The sequence below is a fragment of the Anabrus simplex genome, chromosome 10 (genome assembly GCF_040414725.1).
Source record: "Anabrus simplex isolate iqAnaSimp1 chromosome 10, ASM4041472v1, whole genome shotgun sequence".
NCBI lineage: Eukaryota > Metazoa > Arthropoda > Insecta > Orthoptera > Tettigoniidae > Anabrus > Anabrus simplex.
In genome coordinates this window covers 13,909,240-13,933,666 of record NC_090274.1, presented here as the reverse complement: position 1 = coordinate 13,933,666, position 24,427 = coordinate 13,909,240, and the positions used below count along the sequence as shown (strand labels likewise).

The following is a 24,427-nucleotide window of genomic DNA, read 5'->3' as shown; positions in this document are numbered from 1 at the left end:
ACGTTTGTTTAATAATAAAAAAATAATTGGCAATAATAATGGTAAATGGCATTTGTATAGGCTTTATGGTGACCTAATACGAGTGAAATGAATGGCGAAGACGTCATAAACACCCAGTCCCCAAGCAAGGGGAATTCTGAGAATTGAACCATGGCCATAGAACCAAAGGCTAGCATTCTATCCATTCAGCCACAAAGCCGGACTTCAATTTGCTAAACCTTAGGATACCATTTTCACTGATCAGGTGTTGAGTATTGACAGTAGCAGAGGCCAGGGCAGTAGATTGTGAAGCAGCCTTGACAACATAGCAGGCTTCTCCATTGGCTATTGGCTGCAGCCAAAAACTCTTAAGGATTTACGTTCACTAAACCAACCATCGAAAAGGGGTAACCTAAATATAGTGGTAGCCCATCTCTTGATCCCAGCATACGCCACTGATGCAAGACCAGTATTTAGTATAGGAATGAGTAGCTGAAAGTACAGGAAATTGTAGCAGATGCCATAAAAGTGTCCTGAGGAGTGGGTAAGAAGTGTACTTTTGATGACTGACTGAATATATGCATAGCAGGCGAGTCAGCATGTTGAGGTTAAGTTGGCAACTCATTCTTTACATTGCTATCTAAGGCCAGTTTGATTTGAGGTAGTTCTATTCACACAACTTACCTTGACCACACTCTCCAAGGTCTTGTCGTAGATCCTCTCATACTCTTGTTTGATGTTGCCCAGATCGATCTCGCTACGGCTGACGATGATTCTTATCAGCATCCTGTCCTCTGTTCCTAGTCCCGCACAAGCCTTGTGAAGACGTTTGGCAAAGAAGGTAGGAGGGTGTTGTACATTTTCCACTGTGGATAACAAAGTACAGTCAGGACGTGGTAACACAGGTTACTACATCATACAGTCTCGGGTGGCAGTGTGACGAGAGCTCACCTATGGCCAGCATGGCATCCAAGAGCTCGCCCGATATCTCGTCCTGCAGAGCCTGCTCGATGGTTCGGCCTGACACATTCTTGTACTCCTCAAATATCTGCTTAAGTTGAGGGAAGCTCTCATGGGCCAGGATGCGGTTGAAGACTTCTTCGTCAGTCCCCAACTTGAGCTCTCCTGTAGAGTATATCAAACATAACTCATCCCTACTTACACTAACAAACACTTAATGCAACAACATTTAGTATTTCTGGCCTTCCTACCCTCAGGAAGTATAGTCTCATGCGAATTAAATGGAATTTAACAATAACCCACAAATTTTGTCTTTTCTCTGCATTTATTCATCTATTACGCACCTTTAACCTTTCTTAATAGATAATATGAGGCATTCAAATTCAACCCCAGAGATTTGTAACTGTTTTGAAAATGAATTATACACATTAATGGAATCTCTACATTGAAATCTTCCTTCGGACTTGTCAGTAAGGAGGATATGCTAACAATCGTTAGATTTTGGGTGTATAGATCTGAGAAGCTAAATTAAAACCATAACAATTTCTTACAGCAGTAAAATGCAAATGGCGACATTTCAATCAGCCTATTAGACCATGTGAAGTCCTCCATCGCATGCTATTCTTCCAGCACTCAGTTGCTTTGTGTACATGCTGAATGAGAGGTTTTACATCAGTCTTCATGCATTAAAGTTCAAGCTAAGTGGATACTAGATCCAGTCCTACAGCAAGAAGGTGTAGAAAGCAACTGAAATGTCACATTGACTTCAACAGCCAAAAAACTATAAGTTTGCTTTCTGTAAACTTTTGCTGAAATGTATCCAATATTTCTTGCCAAAAGAATCGTCAATCATCATCGGTGACCAACTCCAGTCACCCGACCGTGATTTACGAGCTCCCTCCATCTTTGTCCATGAACCGCTCTTCTCTCGTAACCTTCTCCCAAACTTGTCCCCTTCCTCAACATCTTTCTTTACTAGATTTCTCCATCTTTTTCCTTTCACTTCTCTTTCACATTCCATTCTTGCTGCAGTCCTGCTGGGACTATTTTACAAGGCCAAACCACTTCAATGTTGCCTTCTGGATCGTTTGTAGTAGAGTGTCTCGTGTTTCCACCGCCTCTCTTGATTCTTTTGTTCCTGATCTTGTCCTTTCTGGTCTTCTGGATTATGTTGCATAAGAACTTCATTTCTGCAGCTTGGAATTTTGAGTTGTTTTGCTTTCGAATTTACATTTTTCTTACAGAAAACCAATTTAGTTTTACGAAAACGTATTCCTATATTTCATCACAAATCATTTGGAGATTTATCAGCACAAACATTTGAAGAAGTTTCCACTTTACTGGCATCTGCATGTCGTTTTCGATGAATTAATGTTTAAAGCCATCCTGTGATTGATGCAGTTCAGCATGTACTGGAGATCATCCATTTTATCACTTAATACAGCATATCTTATTGTACCCATGATTTCTCCATTAATATTAACACTTTTAAATTATCATCTTCAGTAATTTTAAGTCCAGCTTTATGGCTAACTACCAAGCATGCTGACCTGTGGTCCAAGGCATCCCCAATTTTGATTCCCAGCTCAGTCAGCACAAGTCACCCAGGGGAATCAACTCTAAACACCTGCATCAAGCCACTTCGGAGGCCACACGACATTATTATTATTATTATTATTATTAAAAATAATAATTTCAAGCAGTTTAAATTAATTTGCATGGGACTAACTTCTCTGAAACAGTACAAAGAACTGTAATTACAATAATATTCATTAATTAATAGTTTTACTTGCCAGCTTCGTAGAGACTTTTAGCCATGGTCGTGGCGTAGTCTCTCGCCGGAGGGAAGCTGTCGTCTCGAGTCTCCTGTGAACATCATCGGACATGTGACGAGAGACAAGGAGCAGGGTGTTAGGACGTGAGGTACTAGTTAATACTGCTACTTTAGACAACACCACGTGGAGTGGACACTAGAATTCATTTCCTTAACACAAAAGTCACCACCACCTTTCCGTAGGTCCCTCCGTGGATGAGTACTGGAGCACCAGCCTCTTGATCCCAAGATGTCAGATTTTGAACGACAGGTGTAAGTCCAATCGACATTCCATGTCGTTCAATGTTGGTACGTAAAAATACTTCTCTCATTTAGTGCTTACCAGATAAAATTACTTAAAACTCATTTTCTCTACCGTCTGGTAGATTATAACAAAATGTTGAAATTGACATACAAGCAGCCTAAATTGAGTCAAATTAAAAATAATGTCTGCATATGGTAGCTAAGGCCATTAAATTTAAAATATGTAAAAAAGCCACTCCAGATTTAGTGAGATCTAAAGTTGCAAAGTATGAGAAGACAAGCTTCAGCATGCACCAGAGTTAGTAAAGGTCTTGGGAAAGAGAAAGGAAATATTTAAGCGTCAGTTGAGTTACGCAAGCAGCAGTATCATAAATAGCACGTCCAAGCATAGATAAAGTTCAGTCACGTTCTTGTCCAATCTCTTGGGACAAATAATTCTTTGCAAAGACCTGGGAGTATAATTTTATAGTCTTTTACTTCTTGGATAAGTAACCAATATCCAAAATATTACATACGGGCTTTCCATGTGAAATCAAACAGCAAAAAGTGCTTTTCTTTAAATATTGAAGGCTATATCTTAGAAAATTGAAGTGTTTGAGATATTCACTTCTGCACAATATTAGCTTCCTCTGTTCATTACATTAAATGTTGAATACAGTACATTTTTACAGTTAACTTCCAATGAATGTTATGAACAATCTATTAATGATTAGACCTTCACAGCCTAGAATACAGGACACAATAACAGTCTTAAGAATTTAGTTATTCATTAACATATTCTTGAAACATATTTACAGTATATGATTTAAATTTGACACACTTGCTCACATTAAAAAAAAAAAAAGTTACTCCAGATTCCTCTACAAACCAGAAGACTTGACTGCATTTACAGAAGTTTTAGGGTCTTCCTAAAATTGAATGCAAGTTTGATTTCAATTTTTGAACTTACACCTTAACTTTATGCAACTCTATACAAACTGCAACGAACACTAGATTGCCATCTCTGCACACTTCACTTGAACATACAGTACATGCATTGCTGCCCGTTTGTTGAGTTGGCACATTCCTTTTATGGGTGCTCGCACTAACCATATTAAATCCTTATTAATTTTTTAGTCATATGATATTCACACTCCCATAAATTTGACGACGCAGATTTTCTGAACTGCTGAAACTAAAAGCATTGATGTAGGTACTAGTATTCAGAAACTTTCTCTTTTGCAATACAAATACAAATAAAATTAACATTTTAATTTTTAAAGAAAACCTCATTCAATTTTCTGTCTAAGGATTAGCGATTATGGGCCTCAGACATATACACACACACACACACACACACACAAAAAAAGCTTACGATAATTTAAATGACTTTCTACAAATGCTATACAGTTAGGAAAATAGTTTCTATATAAACTTGATTCTCATGCTTTTCAATATGTGTTTTAAACATTTTTGTAGTTTAAAAATGCCCAAGATAATATTTTCCAAGTTTTTGTCCAATGCGTGGATGTGAACTTTATCCATGCTGGGAGTTGTCTAGTACAAGACCTACCTGCAGCATAGAGCTGCTCTGCCTTCTCCCTCGCCTTGTCAGGATCCACACCATCAGGATCGTCCCGCACCCCCTGCGAGAGAGAGAGCGACACAGCCATAGTCACCAGCCCCTTGCACATGCATGTTGTACAGGCAGAGCAGAATAGCAAGTACATTACGTAGCCAAAAGTCACCAGACACCCACTGTAGTTGGTCAGCCGTGTAACGTGTAACTAATAAAGACTTCTATGGGCAAACCTACAGCCGCTTGATAAGCAACCTTCAAAGCCAGCAAACAGCACAGTTTGGAATGAATGCACGAAAAGACAATGAGTGTAGTTGATTATCTTACACATATACTGACTACAGTTCAGAACTACCCCAGGGCGCAAATGTCCAGTCACCAGTGGCAAATAAGAATTTGAAACGGGTGACCAGACCAAGATATTTATAACATGACACTGAAATGGTCTCTGTTTCTTATATTGTGTTCCAGCATTAGAAATCTTTTTTTCCATTTCCAGTGTTCAGAAATGTTTTAATCTTTTGTTAGCGGTACTGTTTGCAAGTTCAGTTAACCCTGACAGTAACACGTCTATAAATATCGCTTTAGTTACACCACACGTTTCGAAGACGTGTCACTCAAAGCCTATTATTTAAAGTTACATTAAAGTTACCAGATGGAATGAACAAGGAATAGAGTTGGTGGAGGGGATAACTCTCCCCTCCTTAAGAGGAATAGATGGCATTCATTCGCACAACACGTCAGAAAAATGTATGGTGTTACTGTCAGGGTTAAGTGTTTCACGTTATTTTGTTTCAGGTGCTGAAAGAATTAAGTAACTATTATGGAGTAAACACAAAGTATTCTGTCCTTTTATAAAAGGACTAATATTAACAATGAATGGCCACACACGCGAATGTGAATCTGCCAGGGATTGTGTTGAAGTCATGATTCTGTGAAGTGAAGATCCAAAGACTTCAAAACCTCTTTTCCTCTTAAAATGATATTCAACAAGGATTATTTTGGCTATTTTCAGTGGTTGTTATGTCACAGTACAACTAATCTCGCAGTGAGTAAATGCTGTGAACAGATTCTGTCCAGAAGCATCAAAAAAAGAAATGTGTCAAGTTTCTCAGTGCCATATGAAAAGGAATCCTATGTTTTGCATAGTGGAGTTCTCTGTGAAAATGTCACTAGTGTAAAAGCCCTTTGAAAATGCTGATGGCAAAATGTCTTGAAAAAACAGACCAAGAAATATTTGTGAGGAATAAACATCATGAAAACCAAACTTTTTAGATGGTTACTGCCTTCTTACTTCAAATCTTATGACCTGCTTTAGACTAAACAGATAAATTACAAGATTTTACTTTTAATTACATTTCTTTCCTAGTTGCAAATATTTCACTCAAATATGGTTTTATTTCAGCTGCATCAGTATCGAAATTTCTTTTCTTTTTGAAGTGCCTCATAATAGCAAATGTAAAAGAAATGCTATTAAAATCTTGTGATTTACTGTTTCTTTACTATAGCTTAAAGTAGAAATTAACTGTAATCACTATTTGTGAAAATCTCTCAAGCATTTGTGCCTCCATCTACCCATTTGTTATAAACTACATGGCCTTAACTGGTTGCTTATCAAGTGGTTTGAGGTTTATGCTACATTTTCCATTGCATTAAAGTCAAAGCTTTGAGGGGGCCAGCTTTGAGCGAGCCAAAAAAAGAGGGGTCAACATGATTTCTTTCAAGCCACAACACAATGGACCTTGTTTTATGGACAGGAGCATTATTGTACAGATACAGAAAGGAGCCTATTCCAGAATGTTGCCACAGTGTGGATGGAACATTATTGTCTAAAATGTCTTGGTAAACCAATGGCCCAAACCCCTGTCCATTACACTACTATTCACTGGCACCATAACACACACTTCTGAAGGTCGTTCACCATTTCCACCCGAGTAACAGAGCATGTACTATGACTAAATAATAATAATCGTATGACCTCAGCTACCGTTTTGCAGACATTTCGATTTGACGCCATCTGGCTGTCTGCTCGTCAATTTCGACGTTCCGTTTTACTCTAGGTCTGCTAGATGGCAGACAGAGTAAACTGGATCTCTCTTGGGCGTCGATGGCTGAGATTTAATTAATTTTGTCGGGTAAATACCAAATGCATCACCAGAAATCTTTTACATGCCGACATGGTACGACATGGAGTGTAGAATGGACTTTTTTCCGCCCTTCAAAAATCCGACTACCTCTGCCGGGTTTGAACCCGCTATCTTGGGATCCGGAGGCCGACACTACCACGGATCCACAGAAGCAGCTACTATGACTGATTACTTCATAACACAGTCCAATGATGGTATTGTTTGCACCACCCCACATGATGTCTGGAGTTAACGCGTGATCAGTGGCTTCCTTGCAGCAGCAAGACAAAATCAAATGTCCTATCACTGATCTCTGTACCTGCTGTGTGATGCAAGTCCTCTGCAATCATCGAGAAGGTGATGGATGACTGGTGCAGGGTTCAGGTATATATACCTTCATATATAGTCACATCTTGACGACATACCAGGCAACTGTACTTTGAGCAAATGGATGTCCCATGACTTTTGGCTATGTATTGTATGCGACCTCCAAATCTTTCTTCCCTGAATGTTCTACACAACCCATCAAAGTTTAGAACATTTCAGACGTTCCTTACAGTACTTTGAAAAGCTCTCTCATTATTGACATTAATATTAACAGCAGATCATGCTACTGATCAACAACGTTCTGCAAGGACACAGCACATGAAGTAGAAGAATATGAAATATTACTACAAAACAACTAAAAGCATCATAAAAATCAGGAACACCATCTCTCTATCACTAACATCTATGACAAATTGTGAACAGTAGTCCGAAGTATGACCGACTCCTCAATAAACCAAGAGTCTGTGCGGGGTTTGAAAATAAGGATTTTCTGTATATACACATAATAAAAGTAAGTGGGAGCAATCTTTGTCTGTGGTGGTGGCTGTTTTAAGATAAAGTTCGACTTGGCAACTATCCCCTATTAAAAAATCAAATATAAACAACATTAAAAATAAACATACATGTTTATTCAAACATAAATTTAGAAAATAATACATAAATGATCTTGAAAAGCTGAAATTGACAGACTCATCAAAAGGGAATGAAAGTTCTCCGAGTAACAGAAAACTTGAAAGTTTTAATTGCTTGATTAGTCCATTCTCACACACAAAGTGAATGTGGAGATCAACAACATTCTAGTCATCGGCTGGTATGAGGGAGTTTTTCCAGCAGGCTGAGTAAGGAAGTCGGCCATGGTGAAAATGGCGCCATGAGAACACACTCTTTAGAAGGTAATAGGACGTACATCGTCCACGAGCTATTCTCAGCTTGCACAAAACTACAGCCTCTCGGTGAGGGCCACACAGAGAACTACTTAAATCAGTCTTCTTAAATTCCCAGAGCTTATTGGGAATTCGGATAGCTAGCCACTCCATTTTTGAGAAGGTTGAGCGTAGTAGAGAACAAATATGCCTAACAGGCACTTTCATAGGTCTATGTGGTGAAAGTACTCCTTTTGCAGCTTGATCCGCAAATACATTGTCAGCATCACAGAATGTGGCTGTCATGGATCTACTGCAGCAATGGGTGTCACAGGAAACACAAGTCAATCAACTGATTTGATGTAGCAGGTATATTCTTAAATATTGAGACACTACAAAGATAAGTAGGGCCCATTCATATCTACCAAAATGTGCAAAGAAAGAAAAAAAAAAAAAAAGTTTCACTCAAAATCACATACTTCCATCCAGTCTTATTCTTTATGGTAGAAAGTAGCATCACAGCAGGAACTAGAAGTCTCTCAACATTTTCTGGAGACAAATGTATGCATGTTGTCAGTCAAAATGAGCGCAAAGCTTGAGAACGATCTTCCTACCTTGAAGGATGTGACAGGTCAGTATTTATATGCTGATGCCAAAAGTTTGGAACATCCACTGGTAAAGATACCGTAATACCACTGAAGTACTGACCAACTGACTGGATCTTCTTTATCCTGGGTTTGAATTTAACATGTTTTCTTACTTACATTTAATCTCTTCAAATTTCTCTGGAAAGCAATTCAACGAATGCTTTTTGAACGAGTTCAAACAAGTCATGGAGGAGTGCACAACTAGATTCTACGCTCTCAGAAGCTTTCAAAGTGAAGAAAACATGCGCGTGGATGAAATTCACATCCTAATGGACAGTATGACTTTCGAATAACACTTTTGCTTCATGGGCACATGCAGAATGACCAGCTTCAAGTTTTACTTGACTGGAATTGTGATAAAATGAAAGAGCAGATAACTGCATCCCCAACGTAGTTTTGACAAACTAAACTGGCAGAGGAACCTCAAGAAAGGAATCTTTATAGAACAGATGAGAGCTGATGCTATCAGAAAAAGTTTATTCCCCGCTGTTATGTTCAGAATATGGAAGAATGTTGGTAACCTTTGAAATATGCATTTTCACGGTGTATGTAGTATGCAAAGATTAAGAAGACAATTTTCAAACACTGCTTCAGGAAGGGAATTGTCACTCATGTAAAGTTTTGTGGCTAAATAAAACTAGGTTGAGAAAGTAAGAAAGAGCAGGTGTCTACAAGCGCTCTTCTACAGTGGGGTTATTTCAATACTCGTCCAGGACACTGTACATTTTGTTAGTGTTAACATGCAAAGTGCACATGCCATGCCTGTTACAAGAAACATTCTATGTACAACACTCTCTTCGTTGAAGACACACTGGCAGGCACCAAAACTGGAAAAATAAAATAAAAATCTCAATCACCACACTTTGAATGCTCAGTGAAATAAAAGGCATGCAGCTTCAATTCTTTTTAAACATATGTGGCTCTATCCCCACTTCAGGATCAGGAAAACAATGTGTACATGGATGTATGAAACCTGAATGTTTTAAGGCCCATTTTCTAGGTTCATATCTAAGAAACTATTTTTCTGGACTATCACAATTTCCTCACCTTCCAACATCAACTAGGGGAAAATATATCCACAATATCAACTACCTGTCTCCCTTAGTTCATCAGCAGCGATGTCAATAGCAACAAATCACATTTAAAAATTACATTTTCACAACTTCAGGTACATTATCGCTTTATGACTCAATTTTTTTGTCATGTTAATGTCTGGCTCCATGGCTAAATGGTTAGCATGCTGACTTTTGGTCACAGGGGTCCTGGGTTCGATTCCTGGTAGGGTTGGGAATTTGAACCATCATTGGTTAATTTTGCTGGCATGGGGGCTGGGTGTATGTGTTGTCTTCACCATCAATTGATCCCCATCACAGCACACAAGTCGCCTACGGGCATCAAATAAAAAGACCTGCACCTGGCAAGCCGAACATGTCTTCGGACACTCCCGGCACCAAAAGCCATACGCCATTTCATTTGTCAAATTAATACCAGTAGTGCCAACAATAAAAGCTTAAAAGTAATCTGGCATATTAAAATAGGCTATCAAAAGATTATGGCACTAGTTAATCTCATAGTACTATTTTTTTAATGTACTTTTTACAAATCTTCCTGATGGCTTTTAGAAGTGTATCGAGCTCTTGAAAAACGTACCACTAAGAGATGAAAAAATATCACTTTATGAAATGTTATGTTAGCCGGCAGCTGAGTGGTGCTGCTCTATTCTAATAGCCATTTAACACATTGCAGACAGTAGCTGACAAAACTAGTGTTTGTTTGGCTGAGCTTTGTGAAGAGATCACAAGTTTTCTCGTGTTGGCATTTGCTGAGAAATAATTGAAGCTCCAGAGGTCAACTTGCATTCAGCATTTTAGATTTACCAATGATTCTTAACTTTAGCCAATACGTTACCACTTTTATATCATGTGGCTTACGATAATGGAATATATAAACGATTTTCAAATCGATCATTACTGCCTACTGGCCATGGGTACGTACTGCACAGGAAAGCAAGCTGGCATACTTGCCACACTGTAGGTCAGTAATGTCCTTAAGGTTGAGCGAGACGTAGTCCTGAAGCCTGTGGTAACTAGAGGAGGAGGGATCCACAAAAAATAAACTGTCGTTGGTACGCATTGATATTCATACAGTGCGTGTGCATTTGGATGTAGCGGTGTTATGTAAAACTGTTCGACAGTGTGCCTCCTCCACATCAGAAAGACACTAAGGCTCATTTGATTCTCAACATGCCCTTTAGAACTAAGTTGCTGAGGAAATGGCTGGGTACAGGGATGTGCGGTGTGAGGAGCTCCCAATGATCAATGTTATAAAAAACATTTTTGTTACAGAACACAAACACACAATTCTTTTGGACACAAATAAGTGTGGGACCTAATGTTTACAGTGCACTATGTCTACGGGTATGGGCTAGAACAATTTGTTACTTTCATTGATCTATCTCAGTCTTATCCTTCGCTTTGACAACATGAAAGTGACCGAGGTAAAAGTGATGCTAGTAATACCATTCCTAATGCAGCCAGTTCCTGTTATGAATGCTGTGAAAATATTGCTCTTAGGGTTGGTTGGTGCATGCATTTCAGTGGGCTTGGCAGAAGATATGCAGTAGCAACTTCTGGCTCAGTAAGGAAAGCAATGGGAAACTACCTCACTCCTCATTTACCTAGTATGCTTGTTCAGTGACAACTAGGCTATCTATGAGAGCTGTTGGCAGAACTGTGGAGGAGCAAACCAGCCTTCAGGCTGAATACTCAAGATACATACACAAAGAAGTGAAAAACTGAAATGTCTTTTTTATGACTCAGGTACCCTTAAATTTAATTTTATACAATAAGCATTTTACTTACTAATATGAGCAACGTTCTTGTCACTAAAACTCTTCTATTATTATTATTATTATTATTATTATTTAAATTCAGAACACTGAATGCAGGATATCTGGACTGCACAAGGGATTTTCTGGGATTCCTAGAGGGATTATCTCTTCCGGGACCTAGGGAGACCAATACATATATAATTCCAATTTCTATATTATTGACGTGCGCAGGTGGTTGTTAAACTGTCCCACTACAGAGGTGCCCAAGCGCAATATTTGAACATAATACCAATATAAATGGTCTGTTATTGGACATTATAAATTTTCCAGCTAACTCATTCCTGGTTGCCAGCGTTTCGCCCTCGTGTGCTAGGCTGGGCTCATCAGTTGGTACCTAGCACACCTACCAAGACGCTGGCTAGTGCATACCATGGAGGCCACTGCATAGGCTAATTGTAGCCACCGGCAGTGCCAATGCACTATGAGAGACTGTCTCATCAAAAATTGATGCCTGCTTGGCTATCAGATGGCCATCTGATTAGCCTATGCAGTGGCCTCCATGGTATGCACTAGCCAGCGTCTTGGTAGGTGTGCTAGGTACCAACTGATGAGCCCAGCCTAGCACACGAGGGTGAAACGCTGGCAACCAGGAATGAGTTAGCTGGAAAATTTATAATGTCCAATAACAGACCATTTATATTGGTATTATAAATTTACTCATTCGGAAGAAATATTTCAGATTTCCTATGGGAATCAACATCTATATCATATTTGAACATTTTGGGGCATTACAGCAGAAGATGTAGGATATTCAAAAACAGGATCTGTAGTCCAAAACATCTTCAGATTAGGTTTCCAATAAACCCCAGAGATGAGCATCAAGCCTGAAAGTTTCCTCATTTCTTCCACAGTCAGAGGAACCAAAGTTTGATAGAAAGAATTCTTTGTGAAGGGGTGTGCTGCTGCTTTGCATACAGGTTAGTTTGATCAACAACATGCTGATAAAAGTCAGAAGTAACAAACAAGTCCACAAAGGCATTATATCCTCCTAAAAATTAACTTCAACTTTTACTCCTGGATATCTACTGAAGGGCAGTGAAGTGGAGACTACTCAAGATGATAAAATGCAACGTCTGAATCCATTGTCTGTATCATTTTCTGTATCCAACAGAATTATCTTGTATTCTGAGTACTGATGCACCAACAGATCACTTATTCTTTACCATCTAAACTTCTTTTGCAAGACATTCTGGGATTTTTGCTTCTGTTACACGTAATGCTTTCCCTTCAACTTTCAGTCTCAACTGATGTGTTCACACCGAGCGAATAGCTATGCTGTTAGAGGGGAACAGTTGTGACCTTGCATTCGGGAGACAATGGGTTCGAATCCCACTGTCAGCAGCCCTGAAGATGGTTTTACGTGGTTTCCCATTTTCACACCAGGCAAATGCTGTGGCTGTACCTTAATGAAGGTCACAACCACTTTTTTCCTACTCCTAGCCCTTTTCTGACCCTTCATCGTCATAGTCTTATCTGTGTCGGTGCAAAGTAAAGCCAATTGTAAAAGTAAGATGTCCACAAACTTTATAAGAATGAGCAAAGGAAAAATCATACCATATTCCTGTCAACAAAGAAACCCAAAACAATCATTCAAGTTCTAGTGTTGTCTGTCAGCACATTCACAAGAGTTCCCTTAGCGTCAATCCACTCACCGACCACAGAGCACTCTAGGAATTTTAACAACCCACCCGTAATCGATCCTGAGAGCGAATGTGTTAAGTGCTGGTGTCTCAATTTGAAAGAAAATATTTTTTAGCAGCTAACTGTGCATTCAAAGAAATCTACACAAGAGGATTTTAACTTACCGTGACAATGAGCGTCAACAGTCTGCGGAAATCTCCAGATGTTTCGCTGCATAAGTGTTCTGCCAGAGGACGGTCATATACTGAAACAGCAAACATTTGATCTCAGTCAGGTTTAGAAGTCAATAAGGTAGTTTTTCTTGGTCATGTGACTAACATTTTGAGTCAGATGTTCACCAAACACAAAGGGAAAATTGCTATAAGAAGCTGACCTCCAGGTTTAACACCACTTTTCATTGAAGTTTTTAGGAAGTAAACCTAGGAAATTTTGTAGTAGTACTTTAAAGACGGCTTTTCTGCCATAATCACATAGTGATCAATACATAATTAAATACAGGGTGAACCATATAAACTTTCACAATTTTAATGTCTTATAACTTTGAAACCAATAATAGCAAATGAGTGCAATATACAGTAGAACCCCTATTCAACGTTTTTACAGTGACCTAATATTTTTAACCTTAAATGGAGGTTTCAGTAGAAAGCACACCTTTTCCAGAGATCTTTGCCTTATTAACATAAATTGTACTATCATACATTTTTTACTTAGTGACAGCAATAAAACAAGGAGATAGCTACCCTACACACTGTACTGTAGTTAAAACTTTGTATGGTTTGTGCTGAAGATTTACTCTTGCGTTAAACTTTTTCCTTAGAAAATAAGTGGTCCATCAATTTTGCCGGTCAGTGTAGTTGTACATCTCTTAAAACTTTGTCTTCCTCTACATCTCTTAGATGGTTAAGAAATTGTTTTCAATGTTATTAAGGAATATGTATACACTACTATTCCTGTTAATGGTGGGCCCATGGTTAACCCTTCCTTTTGACAGATTTTTGTTGGTGAATACAAAACCATTTTGGATTAAGGTTGTTCTTATAATGTTATACAGTATATGATTTTCCATAAAGTCAGGAAATATACCAAACTGGCACAAAAACATTAAAATCTGTATGAAACAGCAATTTGTTTACTTAAACATTTTCATGGGTTTTCCAAGCAGCGGGTTACTCATTAGCAAGTGCTTTCGAATTCCAATAATCTGAACACGCATAAAACTGCAATAGCATCACTCCAGAGGCTTGTGGCAAACATTTCTTTTACTTCAAACGGCGGCACCTAACCTAGGTTTACCGCGTACGTATTACGAAAACATATTTCAAGCTCCCTGTAGAATAATGATAACCTTTTTACAATAAATTTACACGGGAACAGCCTTTCTGAAATTTTACAAGACGCAAAATTACATAACCTAACCTCTGAAATTAGTTATGCACACCGCTGTATCTTGAGAAGGAGAAGTATCACATTCTTATTTTATTTCAGTACATAATATTAAAATGAAGCAATCGTTTACTTCAGTCTTTATTTCTAAGGAATTACCAACTGCTGTCATTGCACTTATTGCGGAAACATGTTCTCTTGATGTTTGTTTACACCAGTCAGAGTTACGAGGAGAGCTCTGGCAAGACCAAGTCAATCTTAGCTCTGGCATCTGGCTCGCTCAAGATCGACTCGCTCATGCGTAGCGAGGAATTGATACCGAAGATGATCGATCGCATTCAATATAAACACTGGAGTAGAGTGTATGAATATTGATAACAGATAAAGACTGACATGACTGAATTTGCCCGTAATAATGGATGAATCAGTAAAAGGGTTCTGATTGTAATAGATGAATATTGCACAGATTAATATAGGAATTTTTGAAGGGCATAATAAGACTGTCATTAAAACGGGGATTCTTTCCTACTGTACTACAGCGGCCACAGTCGGATGTGTATCTGAGTCCAACATCTCACTTTAGCCCTGAGTGCCCGCGCTCTAAATTCCTCTTATGCCTTGAATCATACTTAGCAAGCTTAAGACATCTGTTTCATAACTTCTTAATGCCCCATAACCAAAACAAATAGAAATAAATATTTGAGAATTTTAACATTTCCTTTACGCTAAATGCGGGTTTTGCCTTATTGTGAATTACGTTAAATCGAATATAAAATTGCATTGCTCTTATGGAATCATTTTCGGGACTTGAAATTTCTTCCATTAAATGTGGGTTTGCATTAAATAGAGGTCACGCAATATCAGGGTTATACTGTATTCTGGATTACAGAGTAACCACGAGAGATTCTCAGAACTATTTGTTTCAACGTCTTGTTGTTTCAATGCAGTTCCTGCACTGCATGCATTCTGTATGCTTGTAAGCTTGATTTCTTTGGAGAGTTCACTCAACATCCTTGAGCATCATCAAAACAATTTTGACTCATTCCAGATCTGCGTTTTCCACTCTCGCTGAGGAGCGGGTCAGTTGTCTCCAGCTTTCTTACATTACTGACCTGATTGGAACATCACACACACTGAATTCTCTTCAAAATCACCATTGTATTTCAATGAAGGAATTTGTCTTCCAATATGTTTTTGAAATAAAACCATGCTACCGAAGAGAATACTCGTGTTTGTGATATGGCTGCAAAAACTAGAGAATGCAAACTAATTTTTTCATTTTTGCTATTTGTTTAACGTCGCACTAACACATAAAAGGTTTTCGGCAATGGAAGGGTGGGAGATTGGGAAGGTAGTGGCCGTGGCCTTCATTAAGGTACATCCCCAGCATTTGCTTGGTGTGAAAATGGGAAACCATGGAAAACCATCTTCAGGGCTGCCAACAGTGGGGTTCGAACCCACTATCTCTCGAATGCAAACTAATTAATAGCCAACAATGGTCATAGTAGCTGACAGTAGATGGTAGGGGTACGAATATAGATTTTTCCAGAGCCACTTAGATCATTAAACTCAAAAAAACGTTTACACTAACTTCCAGGGAAATTGTAACTCATTCAAATTGTAAACATTTATACGAATTTCCCTATAGAATTTATGAATTGGTTTCTAAATGCAACTGTTTACTGCTTTTTAAGTGATGGACAGCAACAAACAGGAGTCAAATCAAGAAGTCATATATAAGAACATCACAAGGAAGAGATAACAAGATAAACACAATGGCAGGTCAGTGTCGGTGCGTGCTCACACAAAAGGACTAGGACAATCTCCATATCTTCATACACTACCATCTTTGGAGAGACCGTCTTCTGCTTCAGCTCCAACAAACTCTTTTCAGCTTCCCTGCTTCATCATGAGAGCAGCCCACTGATCTCTATACATGGATCGCTGATGGCAGGTCTCCGCTGCAGGAGAAAGTACGCCAAGTTGAGCGCGCGGTTCGCCATGTTGGCGTACCCACCCTAGAGCTCTCCTTATGGGGAAGCAATGATAATATAGTCGATTTTAAATCGCAATTAATGGCGCATTGGAATAATTAAAAATATAGAGACATGTTCACTCAAAGCTTAAGGACATTGGGATCACTGACATGTCATTCCAAAGTCAGAAAATCTCCGGAATAGCAATAAAAACGAGTGTATAATAACGGCCTAAAGAAAAATTACTACTGCCTGAAAATGACGTGAAACTAGGGGTGTAACAATGAAAGGGTGGGGAAATGTGATCAAAACACCCTCGCCACTTGCAAGCCTATGACACTGAATAGAGTAAATTAAGATTATGGTTTTATGACTTCGTTTCAGCTCATAAATTGTTACCCTAAATAACTATTATAGACCTCTTAAATTAAATTCAGCTAGCAAAGCAACATTGATGGTCATCATCATAAAAGTGTAACACCCGTTAAAAGAGCCCCAAATACCACAAACATTATAATGGGATAGCCTAAAACACCCACCACACTTTCCCTTCTCCCACTACTCCAGTGTCTGAAACCCATAATTATTACTGATGTAATAAGGCCTAGAACTCCTCCATATTTCATTCTCTAAGATTGTTATAAGATCACGCCAATTATTTCAGCTAAACCGTCAGATTAATGATGACAAATAAAAATATGAGTAAATCCTTACTTGCAGTAAATGTTCAGGAAAATTGAAAACAGTTGGCTGTGCATCACTTCTAAGGCGTACAGTTTGTCCAGTTCTATCAAAAACAGTCTTCCTCAGAGTGATCCGACCAGAGAACAGCTGTTTTAGAAGGCTCCCAATTTTCCCGCCTGATACGCCTAATCCATCATCTCAGAAGTTCGGGTCTCGAGAAAGGAAACCTACAAAAATTAATTGCCATTTTGCTCCCAGAATATCCGAAATGAGATACAATAAACCTAAAACTCAAAACACTACCCTAGGAAGATTATTATGTACAGTATAAAAGTCACCATCCGTGGTGTAGTGGTTAGTGTGATTAGCTGCCACCCCCCTGAGGCCCGGGTTCGATTCCCGGCTCTGCCACGAAATTTGAAAAGTGGTACGAGGGCTGGAATGGGGTCCACTCGGCCTCAGGAGGTCAACTGAGTAGAGATGGGTTCGATACCCACCTCAGCCATCCTGGAAGGGGTTTTCCGTGGTTTCGCACTTTTCCAGGCAAATATCGGGATGGTACCCAACTTAAGCCCACGGCAGCTTCCTTACCTCTTCCTTGTCTATCCCTTCCAATGTTCCCATTCCCCCGCAAGGCCCCTGTTCAGCATAGCAGGTGAGGCCACCTGGCCGAGATACTGGTCATCCTCCCCGGTTGTATCCCCCGTCCCAGAGTGTGAGGCCCCAGGACACTGCCCTTGAGGCGGTAGAGGTGGGATCCCTCGCGGAGTTCGAGGAAAAACCGACCCCGGAGGGTAAACAGATAAAGAAGAAGATAAAACGCACCGATGAAATGATTTCTCCTTCTGCTGATCGGTTCTGTTTGTACATCCATAACCTGAATACTGCAGCATGTTAATAACCCGTACTCTTCATTCAGATTTCACATAAACGCATACACATTGAAATTGAATCTTTTAATTTACAGGCATACTACAAGGCAACGAATCTAAATTCGTAAAGTACACCACTATTTCCTTTGCAATAACACAGCACAAAACACCCGTGGAACTACAATCAAGAGGCCTGGCGTCCCTGAACTAAGCATAAACAAAGCAAGCGCGCTCCTTGTGGTCTACTGCACCATGCGCTCGCTGCCATCTTACTACGCCAGTCATTTTCTATTCGGCTTATTGCTACCCAAGCTACCAGCCATCCATGTATAGAGAGATCAGTGGAGCAGCTTCAACAGATCTTCAGTCCTGATATGGGAAGTGTGGAACAACAAGAAAGAGACCAAAAAATTATAGGGATTAGTACCGTACAGGTACACTCTGAACATTTGCTTGTGGAGATTGATGTGACACGACACACCAGTACTTTTAAGTGCATCTTAACTATGAAGAAGACAGAACTACAACAGGTATAACGGCTGCTCTAAAGAATCTATGGATACAATACAAATTTTATTGATTTTAACTTGTTATTAATGTTGTTCACCATGCTTTTTAATCACATTTTTGAACTAAGTAATGTCCACTGATTTGTACCTGCTGTTTTATCTCATGTTCTTAAGGCAGCTGAGGATGATCAATACAGATCGAAACTGGTACTGAAAATAGCGTATTTTTAAGCATTAATAATTGTACTGTACTTTTAATAAGCAGTATTGATTAGATGTAATTATTCCTATTTTACAATCGTGAACTTTATCAATACGGACATGAAAATAATAAACAATATCTGCTGGATATATCAGTATTGGGCAGTGTATATCTTATACATCACCTCTTTACACTTCATTGGTTCTTGGCTTCCTCCACATCAGGTTTCTCACACTCTGGTAGAATGCATTTCTCTGTTGAATCCTTTTATTAATCTCCATGCCCAACTCTGCATCCTCCATTAGTTCACCTCCCAAGTAATTGAAGCTCTTCCACAATTTCAAGGTTTTCTCCATTAATTTTATAAATCCTTTCCCTTCCCTCATTGGTCACTAGTATGTAAAGTTAAATGCCAACCTGACTGAGCCAATTACAAACAATTTGTAGATGTTCTATGCTGACTAACTCGGGTGACATCATTACGTCACTGACTTACAGCGCAGTGCATCGAGATACTGTGGTTTATAATTTCTGACCTACTTGTAAGAAGTACCAAGAGAGTAGTTGTGTGGTTTGGATCACGTAGCTGTCAGCTCGCATTCGGGAGATAGTGGGTTTGAACCTATCAGCGTTGGTGCGACGTAAAAAAAGTAAACAAAAAAACAAAAATGTGAGCAGTTTGTACAGGAATCCTGTTTTTAATTAACTACCAACCATCTGTTGCCGAAACAGTAAGACCGGCAGAGTTCTTAATAAATACCTATGCTGCCAGTCCAATTGGACCGTGGCAGCTAACGTGTAATAATAGTCTAATAGAGTAACATAGTAATAGCAGTAACAATTACAAATAAATGGCAATTAGTTAAGCAATATTAATAAAAAATATCCGAGCTTAGTCCGATGTCAGTTGATGCTTGAGATAGGTGAAAGTTCCTCCAGAAAAGTAATGAATGGGACTATAAAATACTGTAGCCTAAATTTAAAAAAAATCAGTTACATGTTTGTGTGGCTTAAATTATTTAAAAAATATTTTATGCATTAAATTTTTTTTGAAGTTTTAAAACTTTTTAATAGCCTTTTTGATCAATTAAATTAAAAATTAAGAGTAAAATATGCCCACCTTTTCAATACAAAATCAAGTTATGTGGGTTACATGACGGAAGAAACATTTATTGGAACTAGTTTCGACCTATGTATTAAGGTCATCATCAGCCAAATCGCGAGTTGCACAATGTATCTGACAGTTCATAGAAATTGTAAAAAGTCATGAAAACACAGTGGTTTGGGACTATACAAGTGCAAAAGTCAAAATTGTTGTAAAAGTTTTGGATAATGCATAAAATGCATAAATTAATGCACTTAGCTGTTGAAGGAAGAATTCAAGAAGAATTTGGGCATTGAAGATTCTTGAGATTTGTATATATCACTCCTTATGAAGTTTTGATAGTTGCGCTGTGATGTGTTGGACGTATTGATCAATGTTTCAGTTTATTTTAAGTGCCTAAAAGTTGATTTTTTTTTAAGGGCCTAAAATTCCCAAGTCTGCTTATAACAGATATTTCTAAAAACTGACTTCATTTGAGATATTGCACCCTGTTAACTGAATGTGACTTACATCTCTCGTAAGCGTCCACAATCTCCTTGATCTCCTTGTTACTCTTGCTACACAAGATCTCTATGAGAGTTTCCTCATCCGTCCCCAGACCGCTCATTGCGTGGTGCAGTTCCTTACACAGGTAGTCGACCTGCGGGATGACCAGCGCAACAATGACATCCTCGAAGTGGCCTCCCAACTCACTCTTCAGGTCTTCAATCAGGTCCTGTCAACACAACATACTTCAATGTTCCTACTCCTTAAATATTTCAACTAGATCACAGATTTTATCACATGCTACAAGCTATTTTGTTCCTCAATACATAAATGGAAAGTTACACATGCACCATATATGTAAATACTAGCAGTTATCACGGCTCTGCCCACGTTGAAGTCAGAAATAATTAGATTCAGGCACTGTTGGAAATACTAGTGAAGAGTCTAATATAACACAATCACCACTGATCTATATTTAGGGCTGTTGTTCAGGTGGCAAATTTCCTACCAGTATTTACTTGTCTTTTCTTTTAAAGATTTCAAAGAAGTTGGAAATTTGTACAGCATCTCCCTTGGGAAATTATTCCAATCCATAATTCCTCTTTCCATGAACAATATTTGCCATAACTTCTCTCCTGGAATTCCAACTTTATCTTCGTAGTATGTTCTTTCCTACTTTTAAAAGCTCCACTCAAGTGTATCCGTCTGCTAATATTATCCCATGTCATCTCTCCACTGACAGCTCGGAAAATATTGCTTGATTAAGAACATTAATTTAGTTTCCTAGTCCACATAATCAATACACCTCACTTTACAAGTAAAAATATATTGCTTCTTAAATTATCCAAATTATGCATAATTCAAGGATGTTTGTATTTTTGTGAGGTATATTGATTAAGTTGACTAGTAAACTAAATTAATGTTCTCAATTAAGTTGTATCAATACGGACGAACAAGAAACAAGAAAGGCAAACCCCAACCAACAGCTGACGCCAAAAGTTTGGAGTGCCGCTAGGTGTACTGATGACTCAGTTCAGGCACGGACAAGCTACCGCCCAATGACATCGTGGAAATGGTTTAACATTGGAACATTGTGCTGGAAGAAGGAAGGTGGAACGACAGAACAAAGTGGAGAGGAATCATATTTGCTCCCATCCGGTGTCAGCTGGAAGTGGGAAATTAGGATGATAATGAAATTTGTTAATTGTAACGTACTGCTTGGTCAAGTTTGTAACATTTTCATAACACTCCTCTTTTCTCAGAAATCACCCAGAACAAATCATGCTGCTTTACTTTTGATTTTTTTCCACTTCTCGAATCAAGTTGTCCTGGTGAGGGTCCCATACTCTACTTGGGTCGTACCAATTACTAACAAGCCCTCTCCCTTACATCCTTACAACCACCCCAGAATACTCTCATAACCATGCGAAGAGATCTGTAACCTTTCTTAACAATCTCTTTTAATGTGATTACCCCCATTAAGATCTTTCTCTACAATAACATCTAGGTACTTACGGTGATCCCTGTGAGGTACTTGCACTCCTATGCAGTAATTACTACGGGGACTTTTCCTCTTGGTGATACAACCCGACTTTCACCCTTATCCAGCTCCTGGGTCGAGCTGTGGACCATTAACCTCTATGAATTCCTTGCAACTACCTGAAGAGACAGGAGATGCGCGTCGCTTGTGGGGTACTTTTTACATCTTTGTTCTGATCCACTTTGGTGCTACATCTAGGCTATTATCACAATGGGCTCGTCACACTCACAGGCATTTTATGCCTAGCTGCCAGGTTTCAACAAGGCTGCCCCTAACCTGGAGAGCAGACTGATTACACAATGTATTCTCTTTTAAGGGCCCCAAATGTCATTTCCTTTGGGCTGTTCCACATTTTCTTTCCCTGCCGCTTTCTCTCACAGAGTATAAAGACCACCATTAGGGACATAAATAACAATTTTCACTCTTAACCAACCAGCTTGATGTGCAAGCACCCTCCCAACTCATTACACTGTACCGACTAGTGAATACTCGTGTTAAATTATTAGGCTCTTTTGCAAGTCAGTCACCACCTTTAGGTTTCTTCCCTACTGACATCACTTTAGTCTAAGATATATTAATTTTCATATTCGCTGCACCTCTTTTCACGGCAGATTATATTGCAGGCTTTCAGCACAACTTGCTATTAAGACAAAGTTGCCAGCATAGACCAAACTGCTTGCTACATTCCCACCCAACAGAATACCTGTATGCCATTTTATATCCTTTCATGTAAATTATGAAGAATAGAAGTGCAGAATATAATTTGGAAGAAAAATACCCTGAGAATCTACACAAGTAATATAAGCGTTTGTTTCTTGACAAAGATATCAGAGACAATGGATTACTTACTCGTCCATATTCCTCAGTGAAGAACTTTGCGATCTGCTGTCTCTGGCTGTTGGTTCGTTTCGTCAGGATGTCTATGATAGCCTGCTCGTCAGTACCAAAACCCTTCATCGCAGCTCTGAGGGCAATGCCATCATCAGCTGCACTGAAGGGCGTCATAGGCCGCACGGTAGGGATTGGCTGAAAGAGAAGACAAATTCCACAATAATGTAATAAGCTATGCAAATAGAATTAACAGACTGCAGATTCATAATGAAGAAAAAGTGTTGGGAAAAGAGGGATCTTGTGCTTAGAGCTGGGAGCAAGCAAATAATCAGGTTCTCTGACGAGTAAATCCACGGCAATCCCCACTCATCAGCCATCGCCAGAGTATGCCGGCATGTCCATTCCCAGAAGTGAAACAGCGGACGAAGAACAATTAAAAAAAAATTATAATCCAAGCCTACTTTACGTTGTACCAACACAGATAGGTCTTATGGCGATGATGGGATAGGAAAGGCCTAGGAGTAGGAAGAAAGCAGCAGTGGCCTTAATTAAGGTACAGTTGCCTGGTGTGGAAATAGGAAAGCATGAAAATCCATGTTCAGGACTGCCAACAGTAGCGTTCAAACCCACTATCTCCCGCATGCAACCTTACAGCTGCGCGTCCCTGACCGCATGCCCAATTTGCCCGGTCGAAGAAGATCACAGGCACACTTGTGACCAGAGAACCTTCAGCAAGTAAGAAGCGCACACAAGGGACTAATATCACACCATGCACTACTACCTCTATAGCATCCTAGTCTCATTGACAACCTCCTCAGCCAGATAGACACTTCGCAATCAATGGCACAACAGAACTGGTATCTTATTAGAGAAGGTCTTCAAAAACTATGCTCAGACATCCAGACTCTGGCACAACATATTGATAATCCAGTGCCTCCACGACATAACCTCATTTCTTAACCGACGATGGTCAGGACTATGACCCAGGGGACACAGCCAACCAGCCTGACCAAAACATTACCCTATCCAGCAGCCGCTTAACAACCGTTGACGTCAAATTCATCCTCAACTCTACTCCTAAGGCCTGGTGGTTCACAGGACGATCGTATTTATCAACTAGCCCAGACACTTCACGCCCAATTGAACATCACGACAGCTGGGAGAGACCATCAAGGCACCAAGACAATGCTCAGGTTGTTTTCGGTATGGCTGGCATAGGATCCAACCCAATATAAATACAGTTATACCAGCAAAGGTTGGGCATTTGCCTTACAACTTGATGCAGCAATGGAAGGCATGCTAATTATCTCCCCCCGGGGATTCCAGTTCCAGATACCTTCCCAACAACCCTCAGCCAAGGAAGGGGCCGCGGGAGTCAAGGGGTCGGCGGAGGAATAGCAGCGACAGGCATCTCAGTTGGGTAACCATCCAGACTCTCCCCCCCGACCCCAGGACCTGACTGGTAACTTGTAGCACCACCAAGAAACCAACAAAACCAGTAAAGGATGTTCCTTGAACTCTTTGGCCAGGTTATTCTGGTGCATGTGCCCTCCTAAACAGTAGTGTTCCTGGTGGGTTTTTTTTTTTATACAGTGAAATAGATTGTTAGGATCTTTGTTTACCAAGAATAGTTTTGTACGGTACTACTCAAAATTTTATATTGTAGGCTACCTATATTTATTCTCTTGTATAAGTTTGGAACACTTAATAATGTCCCCCCCGTTTGTATATACGGTACCTTAGACTGTCTGTATGTATATTTCTTTTGAAT

General features: G+C 39.4%; 1 protein-coding gene across 3 annotated transcripts in view; it reads right to left on the bottom strand.

Annotated features, from left to right (window-relative positions):
• Nucleotides 1–24,427, bottom strand: part of AnxB10 (Annexin B10) — a 63,335-nt gene that overhangs the window by 5,634 nt on the left and 33,274 nt on the right. For 2 of the 3 annotated variants that reach the window (XM_067155117.2, XM_067155115.2), the window contains exons 3-8: nucleotides 22,675–22,851; nucleotides 20,310–20,514; nucleotides 13,233–13,312; nucleotides 2,733–2,805; nucleotides 931–1,104; nucleotides 664–845 (exon numbers count right to left, since the gene is read on the bottom strand). In XM_067155117.2, coding sequence (XP_067011218.1) covers nucleotides 664–845; nucleotides 931–1,104; nucleotides 2,733–2,805; nucleotides 13,233–13,312; nucleotides 20,310–20,514; nucleotides 22,675–22,851 — 891 coding nt within the window. Of the gene's footprint in view, nucleotides 1–663; nucleotides 846–930; nucleotides 1,105–2,732; nucleotides 2,806–4,568; nucleotides 4,642–13,232; nucleotides 13,313–20,309; nucleotides 20,515–22,674; nucleotides 22,852–24,427 lie in introns of all 3 variants that reach the window. The other variant, XM_067155116.2, reaches the window with a different exon arrangement.